At 42.7% G+C, this 23,017-nt stretch overlaps 1 protein-coding gene across 4 annotated transcripts in view; it reads left to right on the forward strand.

Annotated features, from left to right (window-relative positions):
- The window catches only part of CIT (citron rho-interacting serine/threonine kinase), a 158,899-nt gene that overhangs the window by 17,001 nt on the left and 118,881 nt on the right, over positions 1 to 23,017 (forward strand). For all 4 annotated transcript variants that reach the window (XM_028116391.2, XM_028116394.2, XM_028116393.2 and 1 more), the window contains exons 5-9: positions 818 to 919; positions 13,703 to 13,845; positions 14,568 to 14,661; positions 20,631 to 20,834; positions 22,248 to 22,401. In XM_028116391.2, coding sequence (XP_027972192.2) covers positions 818 to 919; positions 13,703 to 13,845; positions 14,568 to 14,661; positions 20,631 to 20,834; positions 22,248 to 22,401 — 697 coding nt within the window. The remainder of the gene's footprint in view (positions 1 to 817; positions 920 to 13,702; positions 13,846 to 14,567; positions 14,662 to 20,630; positions 20,835 to 22,247; positions 22,402 to 23,017) is intronic.

Below are 23,017 nucleotides of genomic sequence, written 5' to 3' on the forward strand. Positions count from 1 at the left end.
CTAGATGCCCTTATTGCTATTGGGGTATCACTGCTTCCAGACCCCTTTCAGTGGACAGAGCCAGGGAATACACCTACCTCCGCGCACACACACATTTACATCGATATTTATTTCTCTGTCTCTGTATATTGAAAAACCATGTGTTCACACCAATACCTCCAAGTCCGGTCCAACTTCACTGAGTTTATTCTAGTGTTCACCGTTTCTGTGTTTGTAGCTCTCTTCCCTTAATATTCTAACTTTATGCATCTGTGTGCATCCAGTCTCCTGTCTTTGCTACCACTCCTCCCATTGGTGGGCTCAGATGCCTTGCTCCAGGCCATCCCTGCATGTGGATGCCTTCCTCACCCTATGTGGGCCCTTGATATCCGATATTGGACTGCCCTCCCACATGGTCGCTGCCCTCCTCACCCTGCTTGGGCCTGGCACCCTGTTCTGGGCCACTGTGGCCCTCTCTCCCTACCACCTGTCATGGATGCTTACCTTATTCTGCATCACCTAAGGGCTTTAGGACTGAATTGTTCAGGGAGAGGAGGTGAAGAAGAAGAGAAAGAGAAAGGTACTTAGATTTAAAAGAAGTGAGTTGACTTTAAGGCGAGGGGTTCAGCCAATAATTGGACAAATAAGATACAAATCTGGCAAAAACGTTGAGCAAAGTAGGCAAATGAATGAAATTTTTTGAGTGCTGGGCTAAGGGATGGTTTTTCTTTTTTTAAACTAGAGACATTAGTTTTGGCTTACAGAGAGAGGATAGGGCATTCTCCCCACCCGACCCCAGTGCTGTTATAATTGTCTAAAGAGTTTCTTTTTCCCCTAGGTTTCATTTTTTGAGGAAGAACGGAACATATTATCTCGGAGCACAAGCCCTTGGATCCCCCAGTTACAGTATGCCTTTCAGGACAAAAATAACCTTTATCTGGTGAGTCTTTCCATCCATCTCTCTAGAATTAGTCCAGTGCTGACACTCAGATATCACAGATGTAGAACTGGATATAGTTCTTGCCCGTATGGTCCGTCGAGTTGCTTTCCTGACTTTGAGGTATCTTCCTATTCTCCTGTCCTAAAGATTAAGGGCCAGTTCTTGCCCGTATGGTCCGTCGAGTTGCTTTCCTGACTTTGAGGTATCTTCCTATTCTCCTGTCCTAAAGATTAAGGGCCAGTCCATTTAGAGACAGCCCCATCTATTGCTGGGTATTGTAGTCATGGCTTAAAGGGCAATAATGAGAAGTCATTTATTTGGGAATAGTCTGATATGACCTTTAGTAGACTAGAATCTTTAATTTTTTTTTTGAGTCGTAATCGACATATATTATTAGTTTCAGGTGTACAACATAATGATTCAGTATTTGTCTATGCTGCAAAATGATTGCCACTAAATCTAGTGAATGTCATTCACTATATACATCATGACCTGAGCCGAAGACAGACGCTTAACTGACTGAGCCACCCAGGTGCCCCTAACTTTCTTTCTAATCCTTTCTAATCCTAGGAAAACATATTAATGGTTATGTATGTTCTTCCTGACCCTAATGGAAAAAATATTTCTATGTCTGTATTTATAACACATGTGTATATTTTGTTTTTACAAAATTGGTGTATATTGCTTTCTACTCTGCTCCTCAGCTTGCTTTTTGCCTTTCAGCAATTTACCCCCAACATCTTTCCACGTCAGCACATACACATATCTGCCTCATTCTTTTGTTTTTGTTTTCTATTAAAATTAGTCAATATTTTATTACCTCTGACATTTATTTTTGCCTTTGCCCATGGCAGTGTGTGGCACACACAGGCACATCGTGCCTTGTTTTGTTTATTTTGTGCTTTGGTATCATTAAACATTTGAGTGTTAGGGGCACCTGGGTGGCTCAGGTGTTAAGTGTCTGCCTTCGGCTTGTGTTATGATCCCAGGATCCTGGGATCGAGTCCTGCATCGGGCTCCCTGCTCGGCAGGAAGCCTGCTTCTCCCTCTCCCATTCACCCTGCTTGTGTTCCCTCTCTCGCTGTGTCTCTCTCTGTCAAATAAATAAATAAAATCTTAAAAAACCAAAAACATTTGAGTGTTAGATGCGATTCAGAGGATAGTTATAGAATTTTGCAATTAATTGTAAATGAATCTGGAAAGGGGAACTGCCTCCCTACCACAGCTTTCTTTTTTTTCTAATTTTTTATTTAAATTCAATTAATTAACATATAATGTATTATTAGTTTCACAGGTAGAGGTCAGTGATTCATCAGTTGCATATAACAACACCCAGTGCTCATTACATCACGTGCCCTCCTTAATGTCCAGCATGCAGTTCCCCCACACCCCCACCCGCCTCCCCCAGATCTGCCTCACCCTTTTGAACAGTGCCATAGTATTTCTGATGTACGTGTAGCATAACGTATACAAGGCTAAAATTCATTTTGGGGCCTTGTTTAGGTTCTTGGGGGTTTAGATTCCTAAAGGAAAAAAATGTATCCCAGAAACAATTTTTGTTCCTGATTCAGCCTTTCAAACATGACTATCCTATTACCTTGAATGGAGAGAAACTTTTACAGAGGCTCACATAAGAGAGAAGGTAGGAGAGGAATGGACTCTTATTTATCTTGAACTTCCCTAGGGTAGTTTGGGGGACTTTATTGCCTTTATTTCTGACCTATAATAAACAGTTTATTTGCGTTGGTTTTATATTAGTTGAGAATGCAGTGCTGGTAGAGAAGACCCCCTTCCCCTGCCAGCTCTACCCAGCCTTCTGAGCGAGGGTGTTTTCATACAGATGTGTTGGGAGACTGGCCTTGCACTAACCACATGGTTCTTGAGGACCAACACTATGCCTGTTGTTTAGGGCCTGAAACTTCCTTTCCTTGAATATTGTGTTTGGACCTTTCCTTTCCTGAGACATGGGGCATGGATCCCTGACCTTCATAACTGACCGTGGTATGTTTTAGGCTCACTGACATTCTAGGATATTTCTTGCATACACAACATTTGCCTTGTGCTCTCTCTATCTTCTAGAGCCCCTCATGTTTGGGTGTATTAACAGACTTCTTCATTAGCTCTCAGAAAAGAAGATCCCTTGAAACAGCAGGGATTTATTTGTTTGTTATTATTGTTTTGGATGTTTTAACTTCAGCTCTGCAAGCAGTCTTTTTTGTGTTCAAGGCAACACAGAATACAGGCAGTCCTGGAACTAGCAAGGGCCCCGATTTGTGGCAAAAGTTGACAATCCCCAGTTTTCTGGTTTGCCTCGCATTGTTCTGTAAGCTTGTGTTTCTCTTCATCTGGATTGAAGACCCAGACAAAGTGCATCTTCGAGAGGTTAATACTTGGTCATTTCAGAAATGTTAATCTCTTTGGGGCCACCATTTTTATCCCTGCCAATTGGCTTTGTCCCAGTAGTGGAACTTCCCTTTCTTTTTAATCGTGGAATTCACCCCTGTGGACTTCCTCTTGGTTACAGCCTTGCTGGAATACCTCAGGGATTGGGAATGTCAGCCACTCCTCTGCTAAGACATCTCCCAGCGGCAGGGGGCTTCCTTTTTGGGGCCTTTTGGCTGTGGGGGGCTTCTATCTGGATTTTGCCACTGGCATTAGCATTCTGGGCTTAATGACCATCTTCTCAGGTTTTCCAGCCACCATCTTACGAGATGGGAACGATCTTAAAACAGCTGTTTTCTAGAGTTCTCGTTCCCTCAGCACATTGATACCTGGCTACAACGACTTTTTTTTTTTTTTTTTTTTAAGATTTTATTTGACAGAGGGAACACAAGCAGAGGGAAAGGGAGAGGGGGAAGCAGGCTTCCCTCTGAGCTGGGAGCCCGATGTGGGGCTCGATCCCAGGACTCTGGGATCATGACCTGAGCCAAAGGCAGACGCCCAACGACTGAGCCACCCAGGCGCCCCTGCAACGATATTTTTACACCCTTTAGTAGCTCAGTTGGGTATCGGTGATGGGATCTTGTAATTATTTCCTTGTCTGCATTCTCTTCTCAAGTACATTGGTAATTCAGAGTAAAATGCTTGCTAAGGGCACAGTTTTCTTATAAATATCCAAACTCAGCTTAGGAGCTAAGATATGATTATAGATCCACCATCCCTTATCTGCAATTCTGAAACACCCAGAGCTCTGAATACCTCAGGTTCTTTTGTTACTTATTTGGCAGCAAAACCTGACGTGAGCTCTGTAGCAAAACCTGACCCGAATCTCGTCTTCATTCCCTTTAGTGTGACTTTCCATACATTTTGCCTCAAAATTGTGAATGCATTTGGGTACAGGGAGATATCCCAAAGCCCTACCCTAGGATGTCACATAATATAAAGTATACACACCATTTTACCTTTCTAAAATCTTAACATTTTTAAGTCTGGAAATACATTCTGTCACAAGATGAGCATAGATCTGTATTGGCACCTGAAGTTCCAGAATTCAACTGTACCTATTGACCACTGACAGATCACCAAACCTTTGAAGTTCAGGGAAGCATACAAATCATCCTAAACTCCCTGGCAGTTAACCGTTCATTTGTAATGCAAATGCAGTGTAATTGAAGATACATTTAAAAATCAATGAGTAAAAGAAGTAGGATTGGTGTCTCATATATTTCTCAAAGCTACGTTTTCTCTCCATTCTTGGTTCTACAGGGTGAGTTCTGGCCGCCACCTTCTTCTGCCTGCATTACTGCAGTAACCTCCTAAGTGTTCTTCCTGCCATCTGTCTTGCCCTTACCCCAGGTCTTCTACACACTACAGCCAAGTCATCCCACTGTTAAAACCCTTTAAGACTCCCTGCTGCCCTCTGGATGAAGTCCAGACTCTTACATGTGGTTTACAAGGCCTTTTCCCATATATCTCTAGACTTGTTGCTTACCTTTTCTCTCCTTTCACTTTAATTAATTAATTAATTAACTTTTATATTTTAAGAGACTGTGAGAGGTGGGGGGGAAGAGAGAATCTTTTTTTTTTTTAAAAGATTTATTTATTTATTTTAGAGGTGGGGGAGGGGCAGAGGGAGAAGGAGAGGCGAGAGAGAATCTCAAGCAGACTCCCTGCTGAGCACAGAGCCCATCACGGGGCTTGATCCCACAACCCTGGGCTCATGACCTGAGCCGAAATCAAGAGTCGGACGCCTAAACTGACTGAGCCACCCAGGCACCCCAAGGAAGAGAGAATCTTAAGCAGGCGCTATGCTCAGTGTGGAGCCTGACGTTGGGGTTCATCCCATGACCCTGAGATCACGATGTAAGCCGAAACCAAGAGCCAGACATTTAACCAACTGAGCCACCTAGGCACCCCTCTCCTTGCACTTTATATTCATTTCGACCTTCCTTTTGTTCTTTGAACTGGCCTCTGGCCTTTCTCTGTGCCATTTCCTCTTTCCCTATTTCCCTGGCTAACTCCTATTTCTCCTTCTGGGCTTGGACCAGTTGTCACTTCTTCCAGAAGCTCTTCCTGGCCCCTTTACTTCTGGGAGGGATGCCCTTCTGGCTGTGGACTCATAGCACCCTGTACCTCCTCTTCAGGAGTGGGTGTTGGGCTCCCCCACCAGGCTACTCCATCCATGAAGGGAAGATTATGTCTCGCTTGCTTCCAGTAGCGCTTCTCCAAGCATATGCTTAAGAAGCATTTACTGGAAGAACGTATGGTTAATTTCATAGAAATTGATTTACACACAGATTAACTTATTGTGTTATGGAAATCACACATTAGGAGTGTAAATTTTATTCTCTAAAGTATGTAATTCAGGTTAGATCCAGTGGGATTTTCAAAATTTGAAGCACAGTGCAAGGAAATTGAACTTGGATCCTTTTGAAATTTGATGGTTAAAAATTTCCTATTTGTCATTACATACCAATGAATGTGGCTTGCCATTTTCTGGTATACAGAAAATTGTAATGAAGCCCATTGTGTTGTTAATGTCTGGTTCTATATAACAAGGCTAGTTCTGTATTCTGGCAGGCAGCCCATGGAAACAGCGCTTTGTTGATCTGGTTCATGATGAAATCTGTTCAGTTCCGTATAACAGATGCCTTCACCAGTGTCCTTCCAGGAAGGAGCTGATCTTTACAAAGAAAGCATTGTTTTGCAACTCACTATATGTAGTCTTGTTGCTTCTGAATGCTTTGTGAGATTCTTAAAGGTTGCTGGCTTTGTACTGATGTTTTTCGTACTGGGGGTCTTTTCGGGCTGCTCTTGCTCTGAGCCTATAACTGACCCATGAATCTTCTTTCCTTACAGTGACCTCACATTAACCTCTCTCTGTTCATTCCAAACTTTTCTTCCCCAGTTGCACATAGGATGTATTAGTTAAGGTGTAGGCTAAGCTACTGTAACAAAAAGATACCAAAATACAGTCCAGGCTGATGGAGCAGCTCTGTTGTATGTTGATAATTCAGGGACCCAGGTTCCTTCTATCTTGTGGCTCCTCATCCCTTAGGATGTTGTCCCCCTGACACGGTGGGAGTTGGGCATTTGATGTTCTTGTTTCCCTGGCTGGCAGGAGAAAGGGCTGGAGAGCAGAACAAGAAAACTCCTTTTACGTAGCACGATATGGAAGTGGGACACATCATTTCCTCTCCTATTTTGTTGACCAGAACTTCATCACATGACCTCACATCAGTACTGTCTAGCTGCATGGCCAATATCCAGCTAAGGGAAGAATGGATTTGGGGGACACGTTATAGTCTGTTTTGTAGGTAATAAAAGATAGATCTGGGTTTTGAAGCCAGGCCCCCTCGATCCACCTCCCATACTCTTACCCATTACGTTACACTGTTACATCCCAAAGCACTGCCAGTCTGACCCTGGCCCTGAGGTCCTACTTGGGATTAGTTCTTTATATTTCCTGTCTCACTTTCCACCGAAGGTTGTGCAGTCACATGGGGAGTATTTCCTTTGGTGTAGGCACAGTTTGGAGGTTAGCAGTTTCTGGGCAGTGACCCCGTGGCCTGTATAAACACCAGCCCATGCTGTGACTGGGAGTCTGGAGAGAGTTAACAAATAGAACTTCATTGTTTATTTTAGTGAAATGTGGCAGCTTATGATAGTTTTGACAGCGAGACATGTGCTGTTTTGATCTCTTGTATAAGATTATCCAGTTTTCAGGCATGTCTCAAAACTCACCAGCATGTTTGCATGTTGCCTCTTGGGAAGCAGGGGTTTGGAAGCTGGCTGCCTGTCAGAAGGAAGCTGTTACTAGAATAGAGGTTCTCATTTTATTACTGTTCCTTGGTTGGTCTCTCTGGAGTCATTGGCCTTTTCAGTTTCAACGTTCTCATTGGCAAAGTGAGATATTAATACCTCTTATTGACCCCAATTCAGTTGCTGAGTGTGTTATTGCCCTGGGGGGTCCTTTGTGCCTTCAGAACAGTTGTTTTGTGTCCTGCTCTTTTGAGGCATATTTCAAGTGAATGTGTTTAGAGTTTTATGAGTCAAAATTTCGTTCCATTGTCCCAGTTTGCCTGGTTCCACTGTCACAGTTTCTGGTTTAGTAGGTCTAGGATGGGGCCCAAGAATTTGCAACCAGGTCCCAGATGCTGCTGCCGGTCTGGGGCCCCCACTTTGAAAACCTTGGTCCTGTGGCTATAGCTAGCTACAGTTCATTCCTGGGTATTGCTTCTTCCTTTGGTTCCTTCAGCAGTAGTGAAAAACCTGAGATCCTGTTCCTTGCACTTGGCTCTTTCAGGTTGAGGAGTGGTACCTACTCCCCTGTTGTTAACTGGCCCTGAGATTCTTCACCAGTGCAGGGTGCTTCATTAACCGTGTCCTCCGTTACCTAGTTTGAATGTGCTATTTGTGTCTTGCCAAGACTCTGGATGATCTGGTGCTCAATGAGGATCTTTTGAATAGATGGGTGAGTCAGGCTGGGATTCGTATTTTCTGAAATAAAGGGTCTTCTCTCTTTTTTTCTTGGTGACTTTGCCCATCAAGAGGAATAACTTAAGGTCTCTGCCAGGGACCACTCTGCTTCGAGGATCCCTTCCTTCCTCCCTGATGCCAAAGATCGGGAACACTGCGCAGGGCAGATAACGATGCCAATACCATCGTTACATTTCCGTGGTACTTTCAGGCGTGCTGATTGTAGTGCAAGCATTTCAAGGGCATGCTGCTAGAGGGGTGGCCAGCACAGCATGCCTCTAATGACACCCTGTGCAAATTGGAATAGAGTACAAGAATGATTAGATACTCACCTCCTCCCCGCATATGGATATGTGTGCATGCAAGCATACATGGATGTGCACGTGCGTGCACGTGCATGTGGGTATACACACACACACACACACACACACACACACACACACACACTTGTCCTTTGTTTCGAAGGCAACACAATTGATGGGCACTGCCATCCCTGTTCTTGGGGTGTAGATGCGAACACCAGCAGAGAAGGCGCTGCTCCTTCCAAACTGAACACATGTAAGATTTGCCCTTTAATTAGCATCTGCAGCTGTGCCATTAGCAGGGTTTGTCTCTGTTGGCCTGAATGTCTTTGCTTTAAAAGAGCAAGTCTGTTATAGCTCCAAGCCAGGCTTGTCTGTCAGCTGCTGTGCTTTCTCTGCCATCTGCAGGGTGATCGCATTGTTTAGGACTGTTTCACTGTAGGGCTCTTTCCTCCTCCTGGCTCCCCGGCCTTTGATTACCATGCCTTGGTGATTGCCGTTCGGGTGAACTGCAGCTGGTCGTTGTGGGCAGGGACCTCGCGCGTCCTTCCGCACAGGATGGTTGCCTCCGTGCTGATGGACCGGTTCCTTTCCGGCCCTTTGTTGCCAGTGATCCTGGCGTGGTAGGCAGATCCTGTCATGTCCAGGTAGTCACTGAAAAAAAAAAAAAAAACGGCAAGCAGCAGGAGGGTTGGCTGTATTCAGGGCGCCTCTGCCGTAGAAACTTTTCATCTGGCCGACGCAGGGAGCCTCTTTGTCCTGCACCTTCATCTGCGGTGGGTCTCAGGACTGTGCTGGCCGCATGAGATCACCCGGGGAGCTCCCTGAAAATGCCCATCTCTGCACCTCACCCAGGGTCACTGGAATTTTTAACAAGCTCACTGAATGGTTGGGAGGGGAGTGAGATACACTTTCAGACTGCTTAATGTTTACTCTTGTTCATTCCACTAGAATTCCAGCCCCAGGAAGGCAAGAGATTTTTTGCCTGTTATAGTCTCCACTGTTTTCCTAGTATCTAGAACGGTGCCTGACACATAGTAGGCACTCAATTTTTTTTTTTTTTGGATGAGTGTGTTTATTTTATTTATTTATTTTTTTAAGATTTCATTTATTTGACAGAGAGAGAGAGAGAGAGAGAGAGCGCGTGAGAGGGAACACAAGCAGGGGGGAGAAACAGGCCTCCGGCTGAGCAGGGAGCCTGGTGCGGGGCTCGATCCCAGGACTCCAGGATCATGACCCGAGCCGAAGGCAGTCACTTAATGAACTGAGCCACCCAGGCGCCCTGAATGTGTTTATTTTAAAAAAAAAGCAGCTCCTCAGGTGATTCTGATGGGCAGGCAGGTTTGAGAAGCCTTGCCCTGGAGGACTTACCAGGTTCATTAGGTGAGAAGCCACATTTTTGGGGGATCAGTACCTCACTGGGTGTCTCTGAGTAGTTAAAGTCTGGGCTGGAGTCATGCTTTTGGACAAAACCAGGTGCTGTGAATGGATTGTCTGGCATAGCCTGGGCAGTGACTTTGGCCTTGAATTGTTTATAGTGTTCTGCTGACCCTGGTGTTTAGTTCATAACAAAGTCATCTGGTATGGAGACTTGAAGACTCTTAGTTTTTGATCTTTGATGATGCTTTTGGAACCTCTTGACTTGGTACCATTTTTAAAAGTCCAGAAGAGTTTTCTGAAAGTGTTCAAGTCTTGTTCTTTACTGTACGCCTAAGCTCAATAGCAAGATGATCGACTCAGCTTGGGTTGGCCACATACAAGCCATATTCCCCATGGGCTCCATTCATAACAGAATGAGCGATTCTTCCCCAGTAGGATGGTTTTGGGGTTGGGGTGACATCTTGGGACAGCCAAATTTGCTCAGTAAATTTCCAAATTAAGTTCTTGAATGGCGGGTGCTTGGAATTTTTAGTATGGTAATGTGGAATCGTGGTGATGGGTCAAGTCTGATTAGTTTCTTTGATAAGGACCCAGTCTATTTAGAGGTTTGTCATTTCGTGTCTATTTTGTCCCATGTTGTGGAGCCTGCTGCTTAGCAGCTGTTGTAATTTTTGTCGCTTGTCTTCTCAATCAACCCTGGTTTTGAATAAATGAAAAGTTGTTTGACTCAGAAAAGACTAATCTACTTTTGGCGGGGGTTTTTAGTTCAGGAAGTTGGATCTTCTGAATAGGAGCAAAGAATACATATCTTTTGCCTTTTAAGAGATGGTTCTTCTTTTCTGAACTATTTTACTGGTCATTCCAAAATAGAATCTTCAGGAAGAGTTGCGAAGTATTAAATAGTGGTCAGTTTGTGAGCTCTTAAAAGTTGCCAGCTGGTGCTGTTTGATGTTGTCATCTTCAAACTTACAAGCCATTCCATTTCACACATCTTTAATAGAGCCAGGTTAGAACATTTATAACTGCGATGTGTCATCATAAATATGCATTCTTCTTATTTTAAGATGTTTCCGTTCTAAAAGCATGAGTACTTCTGTTGTTATCGGTGAATTTTTTTTTTTATAGTGAAGACCTTTTTTAATGGCAATATGTATTTAAAACAGATGTAAAAATTGGCCTTCACCCACATATCCAGGGCCTGTGGAGAACCAGGTTGGGATGAGTGGGTGAGCTTTAGGCAGCCAGGTGGCTCCTGTGGGCTCTTCTAGGGCTGGTACTGGTAGCTTTCAATCTGCTGTGAATTTGGGGGAAATAAAGTCTGCATTTTAGCTGCTACCCCTTCTAAGTGTTGTTGTTCTTGTGGGTTCATAAATCTTTTTCCAGCGATTGCAATGCAAATGGAACCTTACTCTTCCAATCGTCCAGTATCTGGTTGATTCTCCACTCCGTGCAAGATGTCATGTGAATGGGGGAGATTCCCAGATGACACAGAGCCCTTGTGGAGGGCATGTGGGTCACTGGCTCCCTCAGGGGTCTCTGGTGTGGGGTTCACTTAGTGCCGGGCAGAATCTTTACTGGGCCAGGCTGCGGCCTCTGCAGATATGTGCAGATGCTTAATGTCTCACTTGACTAGAGCTTTCTTCTAATTCTGGACCAAAAGCAAACAGGAGTTTGGAGGAGGATGGAGAGAATTCACATCCCAAAATTGGCTTCTGGAATGCAGTAGTTGGAGAGATTTCGTATTTTTTTTTTTTTAAGATGTTTATTTGGATCTTGCCTCTTTCCAGAAAGGGTTTGAGACAACTTAAAACAAAAGGCATTTATAGAGTGGCACACAAAATGGGAAATCAGAGCAAAGGACAGGAAGAGAACCAAGTAAGAGTTAACATGACTGCAAAGATGATCAAAATGTGTCCCAGCTTCTCCCAGCCAGAGAGGGAAGGATCATGCAGCCAAGGGTGGGAAAGGAAGGCACTTGACCGGCAGTGGAGGACCTCCTTGGTGCCAGGCACAGTACTGCGAGGCAATTGGTCTCACCCCATTTTACAGCGGGCAAAACTGAAGGGCAGAGAGCTGAAGTCACCAGGCTGCGGTTTGAAGCCACCTGGGCAAATCGGCCTCAGAGCTGCGTGTTGACTCAGAATATCACACTCAGTTATCATCAGAAGGAGGAAGGATTTCAGTTCCCTGGAGTGGAGGAAATTTTTTGCTAATCAAACATTTTACTTGAAGCTGTACTTTATATTCTGCTGTTTTTAAGATTTTATTTATTAGAGTAAGCATTGGGCAGTGGGGCGGGGGAGGGGCGCTGCGGGGAGCAGGGGGAGAGCGACAAGCAGACCCCTCCACTGAGCGCAGAGCCGGGTGCCGGGGCTCGATCTCACGACCCTGAGATCAGGACCTGAGCGGAAACCAAGAGTCGGACACTCAACCTACAGAGCCACCCAGGTGCCCCTATATTCTTTTTCCAGATTTTTTTCCTGTGTATATATTAACAAATGTAATAATTTTCTTTTTATCACAAAAAGGAGGTTGTAGTTTGTCCTGTATAGGGTGTCACTTTGTATTATCATGGGCAGCTTTCCATGGCAGTATGAATAGACTGACTCTGTTCATTTTTAATATCTACATCTCCCATTATTTAGATGCATCATATTTCAGCAGTTTCTTTTTTTAAATTTTTTTATTGTTCTGTTAATCACCATACATTACATCATTAGTTTTTGATGTAGGGTTCCATGATTCATTGTTTGTGCATAACACCCAGAGCTCCACGCAGAACGTGCCCTCTTTAATACCCATCACCAGGCTAACCCATCCCCCCACCCCCCCTCCCCTCTAGAACCCTCAGTTTGTTTTTCAGAGTCCATCGTCTCTCATGGTTCGTCTCCCCCTCTGACTTACTCCCCTTCATTCTTCCCCTCCTGCTAACTTCTTCTTTTTCTTTTTCTTAACATATGTTGCGTTATTTGTTTCAGAAGTACAGATCTGTGATTCAACAGTCTTGCACAATTCACAGCGCTCACCATAGCACACACCCTCCCCAATGTCTATCACCCATCCACCCCATCCCTCCCACCCCCCACCACTCAGCAACGCTCAGTTTGTTTCCTGAGATTAAGAATTCCTCATATCAGTGAGGTCATATGATACATGTCTTTCTCTGATTGACTTATTTCACTCAGCATAACACCCTCCAGTTCCATCCACGTCGTTGCAAATGGCAAGAGCTCATTCCTTTTGATGGCTGCATAATATTCCATTGTGTATATATACCACGTCTTCTTTATCCATTCATCTGTTGATGGACATCTTGTCAGCAGTTTCTTAATGCTGGATGTTTGGGGGATTTCCAGGCTTTTCCTCCCCTGTGTTACAAACAGTGCTACAGTGAATCTATGTATCTATCGATCTACAAACTACTATAAGTTCCTGTAGGGGCGCCTGGGTGGCTTAGTTGTTTAAGCGACTGCCTTCGGCTCAGGTCATGATCCTGGAGTCCCGGGATCAAGTCCCACATCGGGCTCCCTGCTCAGCAGGGAGTCTGCTTCTCCCTCTGACCCAACCCCCTCTTATGCTCTCTCTCTCTCTCTCTCGTTCTCTCTCTCAAATAAATAAATAAAATCTTAAAAAAAAAGGTTCCTGTAAAATAAATTGTCAGAAATGGAATCATGAGGTCAGAGAGTGTATGTTCACATTTAAATTTTTAATAGAAGTGGTCAGATGACTGTTGCAGGAAAAGACTGTATCATATTTATTGTGCGCCTCCTCTAGTCTGCTGGGTGCTGAGAGAAATGCAAAAAGGATGCTGGAGGGTTTGTTGCCCTCTAGCAATTTCCATCTACACTGTGTACCTAATCCTAGGGAATGTCTGGGGTGTCGACTTGGGTGGGTGGGTGGGTGAGTGGGTGGATTTAATTCAACTTTTCAAGCTTGCCTTGCAAACATTGTGCATGGTGTCTGGGACTAGTCTTTCATTATATTGATTCTCTTGGGTATCGGATGTAATTTCCTTAGGGCAGGGACCTCATCCTATGTGACTTACGATGATATGTCTCCCACATCTTAGTTGCTTTGTGGAGACATTGTAATTATAACGCGTCAGGTAGTATTTGAGGCTCTGATTGAGATGTTCCCTTTTTTGGGGTGTATGAAGAATTAATAACTTTGGCATTCTATGCAGGTCATGGAATATCAGCCTGGAGGGGACTTGCTGTCACTTTTGAATAGATATGAGGACCAGTTAGATGAAAATATGATTCAATTTTACCTAGCCGAACTGATTTTGGCTGTTCACAGCATTCATCAGATGGGATATGTGCATCGGTAAGTGAGACTCTCTGGTAGTGTACTGAGAATTTATGTGTATCACCTAAGCATTCCCACAATAGAGTGAATAGATTAATAATTTCAGCATCAAAATGATGCTCCATCCAAATTTTAACCAGTCCTAACTGCAACCAGCTGAAAGTCTGTTTTCCAGAGTGGCAGACATATCAGCTTTACCCATTCAACAGTGAAATAGATCTAGAATTACAGAGTTCTCAAGTTTGCTAATAAGATCTGTGACTGTGGCTGATAAGACTGAGAACTCTCGCATGGGTTCCTTGAGTTATATGGTAGAAAAACCGAATTCGACTTGCAGAAGGACCCTGCATCACCACATGGGAGCGGAAGACCATGGAGTTGTACTTCTGACCTCACCCATTAGTGATTTACACAGGTGTTCCAGCAAATCCTCAGTTGAAAAGCGTCTCTTTACATCCTCACGCATATGATGTTTTGTTCCCTTCCTCTCCCTCCCCACTTTTCTTTTTCCTTCCCCTTCCTTTCTCTTCCTCCTTCTCTTCCTCCTCTTCCTGCTTCTCCTTCTTTTTCTTACTTAGTTTTGCAGAATGTTTGCTTATTATTTATATCTATCAATAGGGAGGTCTATATAGCAGAGTTTAGACACTGAGGTTGTTGGCTGAATCAATATCCTACGTTAGCAGTTGCTTGCTGATTTGCATGGAGGAAACAACACTAATTTGTGGCTCTGATTTTCTTAGAGACATCAAGCCTGAGAACATTCTCATTGACCGAACAGGACACATCAAGCTTGTGGATTTTGGATCAGCGGCTAAAATGAACTCAAATAAGATGGTAATATCATGGAATGAGATAGCTTAATAGAGATTATGCTACAGAGTGTTCTGTGGTCCTCATAAGTTTGGAAAATATGGGATAACTTTGAGTGACATTTTGGAATCTTCAACTGCCAGTGTAGGGCATGATTTCTCTGAAGGTGGTGGTGGGGATGGGGACATAGAGCTATTTTCCAGACTTGCTTGACCTTGGCACCCTATCTGTTAATACCCTACAAAACATTTTTAGGAACATCCTTATGGTTTGGTTAAAACATAAAAGGGAAAATGCTCATTTTCGTTTCTCTTCTCATTTTCCTTATTATAGATTGTCTTCTGTAATCTTATTTATCTCACATCTCTATTTTCTATTCAGCAAAATTGAAAGAAATCACTGGCACATTTGAACCAAATAACCTTTAGCATTAAGAACCAACTGCTCAAAATGTCATTTCGAAGTCCTGGACCTCTGGTAAAAATTAAGCTGTATTCCCCGTGCTAAATAGGAAGGCCAGAGGGTACCTGCCGAGATCAAGAGCAAGAATACTTGAGGAAAAAGATGACAAAGTAAAAAAAAAAAAAAAAAAAATCTGTATATAGATTTAAAAACAAACCCTAATAAAATTGGTACAGACTAAAGTGAATTTTCATGTCATCTATGCAAAAAACTGGTGAGTCTAAGAGAAAATCAACTTAGATTTTAAGACTTATTTTACAACTAACCCATTCAGTGACCTGGACAAATTTTTAGGAACTTGGCCTTTCATTCTTTCTCAGTAGAGTACTGATTCTAGTTAAAATGCACAAGTTAAGGGGAGCCTGGGTGGCTCAGTCGGTTAAGTGTCTGCCTTTGGCTCAGGTCATGGTCCCAGAGTCCTGGGATTGAGCCCCGCGTGGGGCTCTCTGCAGGAAGCCTGCTTCTCCCTCTACCTGCTGTTCCCCCCTGCTTGTGCTCTCTTTCTCCCTCTTTTTCTGTCAAAATAAATAAATGAGTAAATAAAATAAAATTCAAAATGCACAAGTTAAGAGGTTAGGGAGGTTACTCTGTAAAATGCCCCGCCTTCCTAACCTCTGAGAGTTAAGTCCTTATAAAGGGAAATACGTAAAATTGTCTTTTTTTCCTCAAGTTCCTTGGAGGAAAGGTGGGTGTTATCAGGTTGATATTAGGAAAAGGTTTGGGGTTATGTTAGGCAGACCTGAGGCCTACTTGAGATAATTTACTTGGTGTTCAGATCCTTGGAAAAACAGTCTCTCTAGGTGCTCTTTCCCTGCTCCCCGCCAAATCATGTTCTTGTAATCGACTCCACTTGATCATTACAATGAAATTTAGATTATAGGATCATGATAAGCATTTCATGTTTTTAAAAATTACCTGCCAAAACAGGCATGAAAACTTAGTTGTTGAATTTAGTGGAATAAAGCACAGGAGAAAAGTTAAGTAATGGAAAATTTTATCATATTGGACTCAAAAACTTGTTCATTGAGTGAACTCATGCATCTAGAAATAAACTGAAGCATAGATACATGGTCTAATAGTTGAAGTGTAGATACATAGTCAGCTCTGGATACCATAGACATTGACCATTGATATTTTGCCCTGGATAATTCTTTATTGTGGGGGGCTATCTTGTGTATTATAGGATATTTAGCTACATTCCTGGCTTCCATCCACCAGATGCCAATAACACTCTCTCCTCCAGTTATGAAAACCAGAAATGTCTCCTGGCATTGCTGCGTGTTCCATGGGGGACAAAATCACCCCTGGTTGAGAACCATCCCAAGTTGATTGAGAAACAGCAGACAGCTTATTAATGAGAGCCAGCACTAGGTATTTGCAACAAGAAAACCTACTTGGGGAAAACTAGATTATGATCCAAAGTCACTGCTTGGTAAACAAATGGGAATAAAGAGTAAGGCCCCATCTCTGCATCTGGAATCGCTCACTCTCTTCTGAGCCCCAAGTAGAGAGACTGGACTTTCCTTCATTTCAGGTTTCTGTTTCTCAGTGCTTCAGACTATCCCTTTTCAGTTCTTCTAATTGGAACAACCTTCACTTCAGGCGCAGAGCCCTTCAGAGTCACTCAGGTTTATTTGCAGCTCAGTGCTCAACCCCTGATTATTCTGGTGAAGGAGATAAGGCACTCAGTCCTGAATACTTGAGAGTAGTACACCTCCTCTTCTCTTAGAGAAGGAATCGCCTCTTCAGAACTTTGTGCTTTTAAGGGCCACAATGTGAAAAACACATAGGAAGGAATTTTTAGCATTGTTTTAAGTGAAAACGCCTTTAATTATAGAAGACCGATAATCTACAATCTAGATGAAGTCAAGTATGGGTATAGAAATACTTTTCTTTTGTATTTTTGATCAGTGGAGGTGGGTTAAACATTTTTTTTTTAAGATTTTATTTGAGAGAGAGAGAGAGTGCGCAGGGGGAAGAGGAGAGGGGGAGGGAGGTGGAGGGTGAGAGAATCTCAAGCCGACTGAACTGAGCATGGAGCCCTTTGCCCAGTGTGGGGCTCAGTATCACGACCCTGAGATCATGACCTGAGCCAAAACCAAGAGTCAGACGCTCAACTGACTGAGCCACCCAGGCATCCCAACATGTGTTTCTTTTAAATAGAATGTTTTATGGGCCTAAAGGACATTCTAAGTGTTTTTTGTACTCAAAATATGTGAAATATAATCTTCGTTTACTGAAATTCATGTATGCTACTCACCTATAATCAATTCTTTCCCCTACCACTCTCAAATATTATTTACGAATTTTAGATATTTGTGACTTTTAGGTCTATTGGGTTTTCCATCTTCCATTGTCATTATTTCAAGCTTCTTGGCGTGTTGCTTTGAAGTATTCTTACTAACAGTGGGGAACCATACTGCCTAGAGGTTTGGGTGTTGAGCTGAGACATGCCATCCACCTGCTGTGTGCCCTTAGGCTACCCGTTTCACCTTATTAGAATCTCAGAGTGGCAAATAGCAAATTCTTCCAACCTGTCTCATTCAGCTCTCACACAAACACTTGTAAGGAGATTGATTGTAAATAAAGAGCAGTATAGCATGTTAAGTGTTAATCAGCCTCATTGAGCAGTTGAAAATCTATAGGAGATAGCCTTTTTTGACATTTACATAGGAGTGAGAAGATTTTATGCTTTTCCCCCAAGAGGAACAACAGTGAGATACCATTCTCCCCCTACCCCCCCGCCCCCCCCGCCCCAACCCCCAATCCCGCCCCTGCTTCTGCAGGTGGATGTTTCTGCCCTGCGTAGCCACATGGGGAAATTTAGGTTGAAAAAGTTTTATGTTTAAGCATTTTATGGGAAGAGGATTGGGAGGAGACAGTGGTTTTCTTACTTTCTTCTCATGTTTGTTAAAGGAATCTAAGTTAATGCTTTTTTGTTTCTTTTCTTAACCTCTCTATCTCCTGAAATATGACTCCGTCTTCTGTCTCCTAGTCATTTTGTTATTGTCTCCTGCTGAACTGGTGTATTTTCTTCCCTGTCAATACAGTGAAAATCAACTAAAATTTAGTAAAACTTTTCAGATGGTGCCCTGTACATGGCTCCACTTTTAATATCTTACCCAGATTAGCTGGGCGTGAATTGCCACCAGAGGAGAGTGAAAGCATCCTGCAAAATCCTTATCAGGATGTGAGACATTAAGTGTTGAATGGGTTTAATGTGCTTGGAGGTCAGTAACTAATGGAAATTTAGCAGTCATTAAATTGTCATTAAAAACCTTTGTAAGTTACTATTAAGTACCTAATGTACTTTATGCAGGAGATGTGCATAAAGGAAGCTAGGGATATTTTCCCTTAAAATTTAGAAAATTACAAAGTGATTAGACGCAAATGTGTATAATCACATGCCTGTTGTGGGGCAGGAATTAGGGAATTATCTGACTCTCTTGGATAAGTCTCATCATGAGTCTGAAAATGAGGCATTGATGACTTACACCCCTCGCTGGGTCGTGCTGATAAACACAACCCAGTCAAGTTCCTTTCAACTCTCTGCTGGTGAACAAGTGACTAAGCCCTGTGCACTGCAAACAAGGAGAACTGAATGTTCCCAAACAGTCTAGTGTGATGATAAAATAAAACCCACCAAGTGCAAAGATGCATATTTGAGGATTGCGTAGTAATAGTTCTGCAAGGTAATTAGGCATAAGGGGTAAGCATTTAATGATGACATTAGTTTTTCTTCTCGTTTTCATATTTAAAAAAATATTGTCAGTATTGAGGGTTTTTACCAAAAACCTGTAGTTTAATCCTAGTCCCGTGCTGAGCTCATTAACACTTACACACACATTAAAAGATAGAAATCTTAGCACAGGCTCCCCAGCATCAAGGCTTTCCCTTGCCTTAAGCTGCTTTCAGTTTCTCAAGTTTAAGGTCCCTGTCTTAGACCAGATATCGTCTCCTTTCTCCCCACTTTTATCTATCAGCAATGGCTTGTGGCTTTCTTGGGCAGTGTGACCATCTAGCTTTCCCCAGTGGGTACTTGCAGTGAAAATTCTTTTTTTTTTTGTAAAGATTTTATTTTATTTTATTTTTTAAAGTAATCTCTACACCCACTATGGGGCTCGAATTCACAACCCCCGAGATCAAGAGGGGCATGCTCCACTGAGTCGGCCAGGCACCCCTCAGTGGAAAGCAATGGATGCCTGGCATCAAGAATACCAGTATCACACTGTTGTCCAGATTTAGGGTTTGGGAAAAACCTACGGTGGGCTTGAGAGAAGGGGTGAAAAGAGAAGGAGTAGGGAGAATGGGTGTGTTTCCTCCAACTGTGGATCTGTGGGGCAGAGGGATGGACAGGATTAAAGTTACAGGCTTGAAGAGCTTGAGGCTCCATCCCTAGGGAAGGGATATAAAGCCCAGCCTTAAAGATGCGTGGCCATATCTATAAAATCTCTAACGTCTCTCAGGGACACTCAACATCCTTTAATGGGGAGAAGATTCTTTTGTGCCCATGTAACTGCTCAGGTGAGAGAAGCCTTTTTAAAGGCAGGATTATTGGACAACTGTAGGATTATTGGTTAACACAGATATGACTAACATCAGGCCCTTTCTGTTTTGATGGGGAAGAAGTCAGAGAGGTGATCCTTAGCCTTTAAATTTCATGGATCAGTAAGACTTCACAACAATTTTCAAGACTGAAAGGTTGCCGGCTTACTCTGTTGTCGAGGAAGGAGTGGGGTGGGAGGGGGACGGAAAACCTTTCATCAGCATCATTTCGAGAAACAAAGGACATGTAAACACTAAAACAGAAGGACAAATTCTTAGAAAAAAGGACAGTTCTTCAAATGGGATATATTTAGCTTTAGAAAAAGACCTACTACATCGTCCTAGCATTTCTTTGCCAAGGTCAGGTGCTTCAGTGCCATTGGATTGGAGGGCTCTGGATTCCTGAATAGTGGAGAGGGAACCACAGGGCCAGGGGTTGGGCGTGAGGAAAATGGACCCATTAGCATTGGCCCTCTGGTGGGAGATACTTATCATGTCTTTCCCTGTGGGTGGTTTGAAGTAGGAATGTTGATTCTAGACATTTAAACTTGAGATACAATGAGTTTGCAATATTGTTTTGCCCCAGCTAGCTGCCAGGTTTTCAATAATGGGTAGATTGATCTTATAGATTCATCTTTAGGTTTCATTATCATTTTGCTGTTTTCATAAGAGAAGTTCTGTGTAACATGTGCCAGGAAAGACCTCTTCCGTTCTAGCTGTGTACTCAACTCTTATTTGTGTAACCAAAGGGTGTATATCATCAACAACTCTTGCCCTTTTGCCTTTGGATTATATTATATACTTTTTTTTTTTTAATTAGTAAATCGTTTGCATTTCCTGACAGCGTGCCACTTGACAGAAGGTTTAAGTGCCTGGGAGAATAGTAATCAGTGGCAAATCAGCTTGTGTCTGAAATGTGGCTGTTGGGCAAACTGTTTGAGAATAATTGAAAGTTTGCTGTGTTCATTTCATTTATGGGTTTCCAGGTGAATGCCAAACTCCCGATTGGGACTCCAGATTACATGGCCCCTGAAGTGTTGACCGTGATGAATGGGGATGGGAAAGGCACCTACAGTCTTGACTGTGACTGGTGGTCGGTGGGAGTGGTCGCCTATGAAATGGTTTATGGAAGGTCCCCGTTCACTGAGGGAACCTCAGCCAGAACCTTCAGTAACATCATGAATTTTCAGGTAAAGAGCCGGTCGGAGGTTCTGGAGTAATACCGAGAGCTGTCGTTTAAAAATGTGCGAGTGAACATTTGTGATGTAAATCAGCAGTGCCCGGATAATAACAATAGCGAATACTTAATAAAGCACCTTGTGCTAAAAGCTGCTCTAAACGCTTTAGTAATTGTGTTTCATTGACTCGCAGCTGCCAGTCATTGTAAGCCTGTGCCATTATTTTAGGTTCCGTTAAAAAAGAAATCTCTTGCCAATTAATCTATCATATTTCATTGATTATAAAATGCATTTTGATTTCAGTGCTGTTGTGGGAGTAACTGAGTCTTAGACTTGAAATATAGTTCATTAACTTGGCTAATCCTCAAACAATGTGAGAGGTCGATATTCTTTTCCTTTTACAGATGAGGAAACCAAATCCCAAAATGTTTAAGTAACTTGCCTAGAATGTCTGGCTTTGAGTCCTTTCCTTTGATAGATATTCTGCTGGGCTCTTTCTCAGTACTCCTAGCTGTCGAATATGATCGTAAAATCGAAGGGGGATAGGAATTAGAATTATGGCAATATATATGAAGTAGAATTAAAGCCATTCTCTAATAACTGTACGTTCCAGTATGTTAAACCCATTTCTTAAGGATATGATAAATATGTATGTTTTAGTTTCAACCGAAAGGAAAAAGGAGAAACTTCACAGGTTTTTCTAACTCACTCAATCTCATCTTTCCGGAATGCTTAGTACATATTTTCATATGTATAATACATATTTCATATGCTTAATACATACATATATTCCTTGTTATTCTTGAGTCTCCTCTGGAGTGAAAGTTTTCCCTTAGATGATTTTTGGGGCCAATTTATCTCCTTCATTTCAGTCTGCTCAATCAGTAATGAGTGAATTGCGCTCGGCCCGGTTAGGTACTGGGTTTACAGTGATGAGCAAGGAGAAGGCTCTCTCTGCCTTCTCTCCCTGTTATCACATAGAAATCACAGTGTACTGTGTGCAGAAGTAGATTACAGAGGGAGCATGGGGAGGGGCAGTGATCGGGTGGAAGAGGGGCATGGGATGGGGAGGGCGTTCTAGGCAGAGAGAACAGCATGATTTGTTCAGGCAGCTTTAAATAGCTCATCATTGTTGGACAGCAAAGAGCGAGATGGGGAGTGGAGCTACGAGAGACAGAGGAGCAGGGTCAAATCATGAAGGATATTGAACCCTTGTAAAGGAATGGGACCCATTGATGTGAACAGGCCATTTATTTTGGGAATATGCCTTTGGTCCAAAGTTAAGAGGGCACAAAACTTCCTTCTTTTAAAAGAAAAAAAAGGGAGAGAGAGAAACTTGCATATATGAGAAATACTTTAACTTTGGAACATCAGAAGCTGAATCTGCTAAGGAAATGCTTATTTTATTTTATTTTTTTGGAATAGCGGTTTTTGAAGTTTCCTGATGACCCCAAAGTTAGCGGTGAATTACTTGATCTGATTCAGAGTTTGCTGTGTGGCCAGAAAGAGAGACTGAAGTTTGAAGGCCTTTGCTGCCACCCTTTCTTCTCTAAAATTGACTGGAATAACATCCGTAACTGTAAGTAGAGCCGCGGTCCTTCACTTCTGGTGTCGGAATTAAGTGTAAACACTTAAGAATGATTGGAAATTATCCTGACCCACAGAAGGTGGTATAAATTATATAAATAAGGGCCTTAATTATCTACAGGGGATAGAAAAGGCTAATGACAGAGCTGTCGGTAAGTGATAATTCTTCTTTAAAATTGTTTGCACAGAACAGGGTCATTTATCAAACTCTGGGCTTATGTGGCCTTCTGAACATCATCCCTCAGTAAGTTAGAGGTACGGATTGATGGAGTTCAAGGGTTGTCACTTGCTTTGACAAGAGTTTCTTCTCAGAGGAAAAGCAGACCTAGGTATATCCTTCACAGATTAGGAAAAAAGACTCAGAAATGAGGCAAAGCGCCACGTTGCTCTGTGAATGGCCAAGTTTGCACAGAAACCGTAAATGTCTCTCTGGGTTCATTTGTTCTCCTCTAGAATATTTGTCTTTGTTCACAAGCTTGTAAAATCTATCACGTAAATGCACAGTGGAGTCATTCCTTCATACATACGTCACTCTGGGATCAATTAGTGCAAACGGAATTCATTAAAAACAGAGACCTGATTTATTATCAACAAAAACCAAAATGCTT

This window comes from Eumetopias jubatus, unplaced genomic scaffold (genome assembly GCF_037043125.1).
Source record: "Eumetopias jubatus isolate StellerSeaLion01/CBP00866 unplaced genomic scaffold, mEumJub1_p1.0 scaffold_16, whole genome shotgun sequence".
Taxonomy (NCBI): Eukaryota; Metazoa; Chordata; class Mammalia; order Carnivora; family Otariidae; genus Eumetopias; species Eumetopias jubatus.